We start from the raw sequence: 10,233 nt of genomic DNA on the forward strand, positions 1-10,233 counted from the left end.
AGAAGAGCCACAGAGGGGAGTCCAGAGCATGTATCATGCCTTTCAGACAAGGTCCTCATACCCTGGGCCTTCCTAGCAAGCACATGAAGCCAAAGGTAGTATGGCCTGCCCAGATCCAGCCCTGGCAGTCCCAGCTTGGATCTTTTGACTCTCTCTGGAGCCACTTTGTTCACCTCCTCACACAATTCTAGACAACAGGAAAGGAGTCCCTTTAGGCCTCTCCCTGATGGTGAGACTATCCTGTCTTTCTGAACCTCAGTTTCTTCCTGTGGCCATTGACAGGTATTGGAACTCTGCATCTACCAGGAAGCCCTTCTGTATTATTCAGCCTTACTTCCCACATCTTCCAGCTGAAGGAAACATGGTGATGACTTTTGGGAATACAGGGGGTGGGCATGGACTTGGATATCTCAGGATATAACTATGCTTGTACCTAGGCATGGGAGTCCTGGAGACCATTGTGACTGTGGAAGGCCCAGGAAACCTGGCCTGACACCCTTTAAGCTGAAGCTGGAGGAGGTTGAGGAATTAGGAAATGTCAGAAGTTGCCAGCATCTGTGGAACATCTTTTGCTCTCTGGTGTCAGGTGTGTAAGCCTCCTGAGAGACAGCCCTAGTCACTGCGGGGTAGAGAGGGAGTTCGGGGTACTCCACTCTAGGCCAACCTCAGCAGAACCTCTTCTTTGAGAGGTGAGTCTGAGAAGGGCAGAAGGGAAGCCACACTCCCTGACACCAATAAAAGTGTTGAGGGCAGTATTGGCTGTGTTTCTAACCATTTAAAAAATCTAAGGAAATGCTCATATTGGTAGCACATATACAAAAATTGGAAGATTACAAAGATTAGTATGGCCCCTGTGTAAGGATGACAAAAAAATTCATGAAGCACTCCATATTTGGGGATGAACATAGTGGTGCACACCTTTAATCACAGCACTGGGGAGGAAGAGGCAAGTGGATTTCTAAGTTCGAGGACAGCCTGCTCTATATAGTAAGTTCCAGGATAACCAGGGTTATGGAAAGAGACCCTGTCTCAAACAAACAAACAAACAAACAAAAATCTAAGCAGTAATAATATCACCCCCACTGTGGTAAATGCATACACACATGGTATCTCCTGCCAACCATGAAACCCTCACAATGGGGATCCCTGTTCTCTAGCCAAGAGCCTCTTCCACAGGGTAGAGATAACAAAGAATTGATTTACCCCCAAAACACTGCCATGCAGTGTACCTTGGGGTGTCCCATTGGATTTTTAGCCTTGGTGTTGTGTCCTCGCTCAACCAAGGGCAAGGTCTGCTTGATATAGACTTGCAAGGTAGGTACAGGCTGTTAGTGAGTCCCACAGAGAGAGGTTCTTTCCAAGAGACACAGTGCTCCTGTGTCAACCACACACAGACCACAAAGATCAAAAGACACAAGCCGTATACCTGGGGAGATCTTTTCAAGCAGATGACATTGGTAAATGTCAGCACCTATGTCAGACTTCCTGTCCCACCCACTTCTAGGTATCTACTGCAAGGGACTCCCAAGAACACAAAACTGGGTGGTGGGCAGAGTGACTTTTATCTGCGCTCTGCTATCTCCTTTATGAGCAACTCCTTGTGTTTCCATGAAGTTTGTCTCACAGGATTCAGTGAGTATATTCCAGGCAGCACAGGGTCCTGGCAGTTTGACCCTGTGGGGAATTCCCAAACTGACATGGGGCCTCAGTAGAGGCAGTTAGGGAGTTTTTGAGATGATAGGGTATAGAGAATGTACTTTGGGACAGCACCAGAATGAAAAGAAAGTAAACCCATTTTCTGTGCAGGTAGGGTCATGGATATTCAATCTGGGAAGAGGCCCAGCAGCCCAAAAATGAGCAGAATACAGCCGGAAGACTGGAGACCTGTGCCCAGCAAAGAGGAGGCATAGCTATGACCTGCCTATTGAGGGGATGAAACGTCTTTCCCACAATCTCTAACCTCCTAAACCCCACAGCAATCTTCCTCCAACCCTCCCCAGCTTCCTGCTGGCCTCTCTAGGCATTGACTTGTCTGTGATGGGGGTGAGCTTAAGGTGTGGTTGCACATGGGCACCCAATGAAGGGCATTCAGTGGTTTGGTGGGTGTTTTCTTTAGTTGGAAGCAGCTGAATGTTGTTAGAGAAAGAGAAGAAAAAGGTAGGAGGGGAACTAGGATCTCAGTTTTGTCCAGCCACCCCATGTGGGTCACAGTGATTTGAGTTGGAAGTAATAGGATGCCCCAGCATGCAGAAGTAATGGCTTATGGTCATCATATATGGCTACAACAGACCAAGTAAAAGATGCTGCTGTACTGTCAGGCCAGTGGCCTCAGGGTGGCGAGCGGCAGGAAACAGCCATTTTTACAGTTCCTTATATTTCCTATGCCTCCTCAGAGCACAGCTGACACAGCCCGGCACCCCCTGGAGCATATCTAGTGACTCTTTTGTTGTTTTTGTTTGGGTTGGTTTGGTTTTGTTGTTGTTTTTATCTTATTTTTTGTTTGTTTTGGGGTTTTTGTTTTGTTTGTTTGTTTTGAGATAGGATCTCAACTAGTAGCCCTGGCCAAGCTGAATCAGGCTGGTCTTGAACTCAGAGATCCAACTGCCTCTGTCTTCCCAATGTTGAGAATAAAGGTATGTGCAACCACACTTGGCCATCTAGTGACTTTTCTTTTTTTTTTTTCTTTTGTTGTTGTTGTTTTGAGATAGAGTTTCTCTGTTTAATCTTGGCTGTCCTGGACTTTTTTTTTTCTTAAATATTTTATTTTATTATGCATACAATGTTCTATCGCATGTACGCCTGCATGCCAGAAGACACCAGATCTTATTACAGATGGTTAGGAGCCACCATGTGGTTGCTGGGAATTGAACTCAGGACCTCTGGAAGAGCAGGCAGTGCTCTTAACCTCTGAGCCATCTCTCCAGCCCCCTGGACTTTCTTTGTAGACCAGGCTGGCCTCCAACTCACAGTGACCTGCCTGCCTCTGCCTCCCTGAGTGCTGGGACTACAGGTGTGCGCCACCACGCCTGGCTCATTTAGTGACTCTTAACATGCAACCCATGACACCAGTATTGGCTCTCTTGGCTTCTGGTTTCACTTACATGATTAGGCAGAACCACTTGGCTATTTCCACAAGCAGCTTGGCACTGTCTTCAATTCACTGAACTTCTGGGTACTTGTGCTTCCTGAACAACACTGCCATTCCCAGATGCTGCTCCTAGAACCATTTTCAGTAGAGGGCAGCAGAGGACCTTGGGTCCTCAGGTGTATTTTTGTGTCTGTGTTTGTGTGAAAATTGGCTCAAGTAGCAGCTTCAGTTTCCCAGCACAGCTGGCTGACTGCCTGCTACAGAGAAGGTAGGACCTTCAGTGCCCAAGGCCCATCAAACACCTTCTCCCCATTTAGGTAGTTGGAGAGAACAGATACCTCTCTGTTAGCTGCCTGAGCCACGGGGGTCAAAAGAAGCTCCACGCTTCATGAGCCTCTCTGGTGACCAGGGCCCTTCCCATTTGGCTAAGACTGTTAGGTCCCCTTAGAGCAGTGGTTCTCAACCTGTGGGCTGCAAACCCTTTGGCAACTCTCTATCTCCAATAACAATTGTATTATGATTCATAACAGTAGCAAAATTGCAGTTATGAAGAGGCAAAGAAAATAATTTTATGGTGGGAGGTCACCATAACATGAGAAACTGTATTAAAGGGTTGCAGCATTAGGAAGGCCGAGAACCACTACTTTAGAGCAAGACTCCAGCCAGTTGGCTCCCTAAGTACTATCTCCTTGACCTTTCAGGCCTCCTGGACTCCATATCCCTATTCAAACTGGAGTACATATGACTAAGTATGGTTTCTGAGTGGACCTTCACTTTGGTCTAAACCCCCACAACCACCAGAAGAGGATACAACCTTAGCCCAGTGCCAGTCACACACTCACAGTTGCCAGCATGTTTATTGGGAGTACCAGCAGGTAGACAGTATGCACAGCATACAGAGCCAGCCCAGCACCTAGAACGGTGTGGAGGGCACTGGCAGGCTTCAGGATATGGATTGCCTATGCCCCATAAAATCCACTCCTGAGGTACTGTTCAGATCTTGGCCATAGTAAAGTGTGTGTCAGCCTGTTCCTCCTGGATAGGGATCCTGAAGCTGTTTCCCCCTAGGAAAAGCAAAGAAGGAAAAACCAGTGAAGAGTTAGGTCTCATCCCTCAAGGAAGTAAGCTTTATTGGGCCCAAAGTAGGTACTCACAGTATGGTTTGGGAGTGTTAGGCAACCTCCCAGCCTTTCGGAGCAAGTACAAGGCCAGCAGAACAGTCAAGGGAGCCAGCAGACCCAGGCCTAGGCCTAGGATAACAGCAAATGCAGGACCTATAAGGAGAGGCCAACTGAGTGAACTCATTCACCCTTGCCTTCTCTTCCCTATCCTCTACTAGGCCAGTGTCTCTTACCCCTAGGAGCCACCAAGGTGGGTGTAGAGGGCAACAGAGAAGTCCTGGGCCAGACTGTAGTGGACGGGACAGTGGCTGGCCTGAATGTAGGGCTCTGGGTCTCCCAGGGCAGTGTGGCCAGGAGGCTTTTGTCTTCACAGACTGTGTCCAAGCTGGTACTGGCTGGATGCCGTGTCTGCTTCCCAAATAAAGTACAGCTGTGGGATAAGGGTGTCCATTAGCTAGAGACTGGAGGAAGTTGCACTGGACCATCCTCAACTCTGCCAAGACCTCCTCCCACCAAGGCACATACCTGTCTCTGTTTCTGTCTTCACCCTGTTTTCATTCCTGTCCTGCTCCTAGCTGGAGTTCTGTGCTTTCAACCTGTACCCTATACTTCTCCAGCCCTCTGGAGAAGAAGCACAACTTGAGGGCAAACATGTTCCTGGGGCCTGGGCTAGGATCTCACACCCCTGCTCTACTTGCACAGCAAGGCTGTGTTGATGTCAGATGTCAGAAGACCCCTGGCCCTGGATTTCTGTTCCCTGAACTGGTCCATCACATACTCATTGAAACACCATCTCTTTTATTTATTTATTTATTTATTTATTTATTTATTCATTATATATACATTCTTCTGTCTGCATCTAAGAATTGAACTCAGGACCTTTGGAAGAACAGTCAGTGCTCCTAACCTCTGAGCCATCTCTCCAGCCCCCGAGACACCATCTCTTAAATGCTCAAACCTTTCTGGTTCTATACCACCAGTCTTGAATGTCCTGGCCAGCCACAATACTCACTTGGTCCAGGGCTTGCAGGCCTGGTTGTTGCCTGGAGAAAAGTGGCCAGAAGGGCAGGGAACACAGTCTGTAGCAAAGACATTAAGTCAGTTTTCTGATATGACTAGGTAGGCCTTGGATACTGAGCTGTTGGAGGTGGGGGCTGACAGGATGGTTAGTGATCACTCCCCATTGTAAGTGGATACGAGGAGTTTGGCCTCTGCAAACTCCTTCCTTCCCATATGCCTCCCACTAGCACTGACCATAGGGTTGACCCTAAGTCCAAGACTTGGCATGACCCATTGAAAGAGGGGTTCTCAGCCAAGATTAGAGAGATGCTAGGGAAGTGACAGTGTCTGAAGTGAGAGCTTGGCTCATTTATACCATTATTGTGGTCCTTGATTCACGGGGCCAGCATCCATGGATCCTGACCACCTCATACTGGCCATGGACAGACACTTACCTTCCTGGTATAGGGGGCCACCTGGAAGCTTACCAACTCCAGGCTTGTGGCTGCTGTCTTGCCGGGGTTGGGTGCCTGGCTTGCATTGGCAGACAGTATCCTGAGTAGGTGTGCAATTCTGCTTGAGTTCACTCCCGCTTCCTAGGGAAGATCAGATAGAGACTGTGACTGAGGCCTTCCCATAGCCCTGACCTATGGACAATGGCGCAGGAGCAAAGCTGAAGCTGAGAGAACTATGGTAGCCTGGCTTCAGGCCTCTCCTCTCTTAAGACCCTCTCCCTGGCTATTCTGTTCCTCCTAGTCATGTAGCCCTGGAGAAAGCTACTGAGCTGACACTGGGTGGCTGTGGCTCCCTTTTCCATACTCCTGACAACCCATCTCCAGACCATAGCATCTGACTCAGAATCCTCAGATACGCTGCCACCTCCACACCAGGGCCTCACCCTTTCCCACTAGGACAGCTTGGGCAAGACCACATGGCCAACATGTGCTCCACCCCAGTTCCATATGGCCCAGGCTAAGCCTTCACCCCAGAGGACATAAGTGCCCCTGAGAAATGCCCTAGTTACTAAGGACCCCTTAGTGAACAGGATTCATCATGGCTTGGAGTTAAGTTTTGCAATCATATGGGAAATATGGGCACCCACTGTTGTAACTACTCCCTTGCTGGGCTGCACAGTGAGAGTCAGGGTAGGAGGAGCTCACGCTGGTTGCACTGTGTGCACCGCTTGCAGCTATCATAATTGACCGCCTCATTGTAGAAGCCAGGTTCACAAGGGTGGCACACAGTGTCTCTGGTGTGATCACAGCGGCTCACCATACCGTTGCCTGTAGGAAAGCCCAGAAAGTTAAACAAGTCAGCTACAGCCCAGGACTGTGAAGACACCGCATCCTGGCTCTTCCTGGACTAGCCTCTTGGTTGGCCCTGTGACTGTGACATTGTCACATCTGTGACAATGGTTTCTGACATTTACCTCCAGGATACCTTTGTACTTGTGTCTCCATCATTATCCCCTAAGAATTGCTCCTCCCCAACCCTGCCACTGCATCCCAAAGCCAGGCCACTCACCTGGCTGGCACTCATTGCAGCACTTGTGACCATGAGGGTAGGTATCTTCAACACAGTTGAGCCTGGCTGTAACTCCAAGTATGAGTCCCAGGAGCAGAAGTGCTGTGGGCTGCTGAGCCCACACACACATCCTTGTATGGGCTCTGCCTTCACAGGAGTCTGGGGTTTTTCCTTGCAGGATGTGGCTATAAGAGCTATGGAGGAGGGGCGAGAAGAGTAGGCGGAGAGGCAGGAAGGTATGTGAACATATTTTATACCTGTGTTACTGTGTATATGACACGGGCGTGTGCAAAGTGCCATAACAAGCTGGAAAGTGCTTCGGGCCATTGAGGCATGTGAAGGGAGGTACCCAACATATGTATATGAAACATACAGAAACACAAATGCGCACAGAAGCAATTTTTTTAAGAAAAAATGTTTATTTTTAATTGTTTCTTCTTTGAGGAGGCAGGTATGTGCAATATAAGTATAATGCCCACAGAAGTCAGAAGAGCTGGGGTTAAAGGCAGCTGTGAGCCACTGTGCTGAGTGCTAGGAACTAAGCTTAGGTCCTCTAGAATACATGCTCTTACCACTGGCCAGGGCATTGCACCCTTTTAATCCCAGTATGTAGGAGACACAAGTAGGCAGCTCTGCCTAATAATCTACATAGTAAATTTCAGGACAACCAGGATTACATAACAGAGACACCTTGTCTCAAAAAGAAAAACATCCAAAAAGAACAGTACAAGTTTAACTACTAAGCCAGCTCTCCAGTGTCAATGCACTTTTTTCCTTCTTTTTTCAAAAAAAATATTTAAAAAATTTTTGGTAGTACTAAAAACCTAAGTTCTTTTACATGTTGGACAAGTGTTCTACCACTGAGCTATATCCACAGCACTCTTCAAGTTTTATTTTGAACAGTTTCACTAAATTGCCCAAGCTGACATTTGAAATTATTCTATAGCCTATGCTTCCATCTTTTTTCTTTTTTAAAACATTTAGTTTATTTTTAACTGTGTGTGTGTGTTAGGGAAAATATACGCATGTGGCATCGGTGCCCTAGGAGGCCAGAAGTGTCTGATTCCCCTGGAGCAGGAGTTATAGGTAGTTGTAAGCTGCCTGATATGAATACTGAGAACCAAATTTGGGTTCTGGCAAATGTTTTTAACCGGTGAACCATCGTGATGACCTATCTCCCAAATACATGACAGATGTGTGTCACTGGGCTCAACCCAGGCTACCTTTTCTTACATAGAAACCACTGTACTGAAGAAGGAAGTGAATTAGCAGGGATTCAGTGTCCTTATCACACATTTAAACTGTGACATGGCACAATTATCAATTCCCAAATTGATTGGAAATTTACATGCTATAGTTATGCACAATGGTGCACACCTGTAATCCCAGTTTTCAGGAGACAAACACATGATGACTGCAAATTCCAGGCTAGCCTAGGTTATAGATGGATAATCTGTTTTAAAAATAAAAAATAAAAATAAAAATAAAGTACAGGAATAGTCAAGCTGCAGAATGAGGCACAGGACTGGAGCTGGAAATCCCCCACCCAAGATCACAGGTGAAAGCAGAAGTCCCCGGTCCTCGTATGGAAACTCCTAGCCTGGAAGGTCAGGGTGAGCTAGGAAGTAGGTGGAAAACCCAGAGTGGGCCAAGGGGTTACAAAGCGTGGCCTCCCCATGCTTCTGAAGTACACTGAAGGTCCTGGAGAAGAATCCTCAGGGCATCCTGTAGAGCATTCTCCAGTCCAAGTGAGCAGGAAGGAAGGTAAAACTCACATTCAACTCATGGTCTCTCCTGAGGTCAGGCAGCTTGGAGGTACTGATGGTTCCTCCCCTCAGAACTCTGCTATTCTTGGCTGTCACATCTGGCCAAGCAGCTTAGCCTCTGCACACAGGTCAACAGAGGTACAGAGAAGCCTGGATGTGTCCTCTGTTCCTGTTCCTAGAGACTCCCTGCAGAGGATCTCAGCAGGACAGCAGGACCGTTCTGTTTGAAGCTGCTTCCATCCAGGACCACACTGAACTGAATAGCTTTCATGGTACTAGAAAGATCACTGGCAGTAGCTGGCCTTACTGTATCCACTGAGCTGGTGACCCCTAAAAATTTCAGGGGAGACAACAGCTCTGAGCCCCACTCACCACTTCAGTTCCACAAAATAAGGCACCTCAGCAGCTCCCACAGGCTGCTGCCCTTTGAGTACCAGGCTGGAAGTCATCAGAACCTTTGAAAGAGCGGTGCTACTGTGCAATAGCTACCTGCCAGGTACCTGCTGGCTTCCAGGGCTGCGCTGCACCTTCATCTGGAGATAGGGTCCTGGAGGCCATCTCAGCCACGACACTCCAGGCCAAGGCATGAGCAAGAGCAGGATGGGGATGGTGGTCAAGGGTGATAGTCTGCTGAGAGGTCCATATTTCAGAGTAGTGTGTTCTATCACTCTGGGATACCCAGAGGCTGGGACTGGCTAAGACCTTCCTGTCCACATTATCATTCTGGGTCCTGAAGTCTCATCTTTGCCTAGGAACCAGCTCAGGTGCCACCACACTCTAACAACTATGAGGATCCATGCTTCATATCCCACACCCTCAATACAACACACAGAAGTAGGGTCCTGTGGAAGAAACTGGGTCATGTATCTAGAGCAGGCCTAGAACTGATGAGGAATCAGCTGTCCTAACAAACCTAGGTGGTGGTCCCGAATACTAAAACAAACCTTCAGGAACACTAATCCTGGGACCTTGACCAGCTCAGGCTCTGATGCTGATCTTAACCTCATAGCCCAACTTGATCCCACATAAGCTTCCTAATGCATGAAATCCCACCACTCTCTTCCATGTCTTGCCTTCAGGTCCTATTTTCACTTCTATGAGGAGAATCAATATTTATTGAAAGCTACAAACCCCTTTAACCAGTGTCCACCTCAAAAGCTTCTAATGTAAGCTACCTAGCCACGATGTTTTCTTTTTTCCACCTAAAAAAGGCAATGTGTTGCCGGGCAGTGGCAATGCATGCCTTTAATCCCAGCACTTTGGAAGCATAGGTAGGTAGACCGCTAAGTTCCAGGACAGCTAGGACTACACAGAGAAACCCTGTCTGGAAAAAAAAAAAGAAAAAGTGAGAAAAACGCAATTCTGTTTTAAAGTAATGATGCTTGTGACAACAAACATCTGCACTTTCTCACAAGGCAGTCAGGGATCCTGCATGGTTCTGAGGTGTCTGAGGAAGATCCTACCCCAATGGCCTGCCACCCCTTACCAGAACTGTGGGGTTGATCATTTCCAGAGAAACATGATCTAATTTTATCTTAATCTTTCCTTTTTCAAGGAAATCGCAAGAGTTGCATGATTTCCCACAGTGCAGTAAGCCCATGGCGGGACCAGAGCGCCTGGTCCTGATATGTGCAGCACCCTCACCTTGAAGCAGTTCTCAGAAGCAGAGTACAGCAACTGAGAGAGATCTGGTCAAGCAAATGCAGCTCAGCTCATGACTGGTACAGAAAGGCTG

At 47.8% G+C, this 10,233-nt stretch overlaps 1 protein-coding gene and 1 non-coding gene across 6 annotated transcripts; one reads left to right on the forward strand and one right to left on the reverse strand.

Moving 5' to 3' along the window:
- Nucleotides 1–792: 792 nt before the first annotated feature.
- On the forward strand, nt 793–896 carry LOC132653270 (U6 spliceosomal RNA). Its single transcript, XR_009591050.1, has one exon. It is a non-coding gene; the product is annotated as a U6 spliceosomal RNA (small nuclear RNA).
- Nucleotides 897–3,926: 3,030 nt separating this feature from the next.
- Nucleotides 3,927–10,119, reverse strand: Tnfrsf4 (TNF receptor superfamily member 4). 5 transcript variants are annotated; one of them, XM_021656627.2, is made up of 7 exons: nt 6,733–10,119; nt 6,369–6,491; nt 5,697–5,804; nt 5,222–5,288; nt 4,443–4,639; nt 4,243–4,362; nt 3,927–4,152 (listed from the first exon to the last, which is right to left on the reverse strand). In XM_021656627.2, the coding sequence occupies exons 1-7, from the start codon at nt 6,860–6,862 to the stop codon at nt 4,082–4,084; spliced, it is 816 nt and encodes a 271-aa protein (XP_021512302.1). In that variant the 5' UTR covers nt 6,863–10,119; the 3' UTR covers nt 3,927–4,081. The 5 variants fall into 5 exon arrangements, with proteins under 5 accessions (XP_021512302.1, XP_060234865.1, XP_060234867.1 ...); XM_060378882.1 differs by having other exon boundaries at nt 5,664–5,804; XM_060378884.1 differs by lacking the exon at nt 6,369–6,491.
- Nucleotides 10,120–10,233: the final 114 nt, after the last annotated feature.

This window comes from Meriones unguiculatus, chromosome 3 (assembly GCF_030254825.1).
Source record: "Meriones unguiculatus strain TT.TT164.6M chromosome 3, Bangor_MerUng_6.1, whole genome shotgun sequence".
NCBI classification, from domain to species: Eukaryota; Metazoa; Chordata; class Mammalia; order Rodentia; family Muridae; genus Meriones; species Meriones unguiculatus.

What these genes read in the sequence shown, in the direction of transcription:
- Tnfrsf4 (XM_060378882.1), bottom strand. Translation starts at nt 6,862, where the DNA reads ATGTGTGTGTGGGCTCAGCAGCCCACAGCACTTCTGCTCCTGGGACTC. An exon ending in CTGCAATGAGTGCCAGCCAG is followed by an intron (nt 6,492 to 6,732) that starts GTGAGTGGCCTG and finishes GCTTTCCTACAG; the next exon opens with GCAACGGTATGGTGAGCCGC. An exon ending in GTGCACACAGTGCAACCAGC is followed by an intron (nt 5,805 to 6,368) that starts GTGAGCTCCTCC and finishes GATCTTCCCTAG; the next exon opens with GAAGCGGGAGTGAACTCAAG.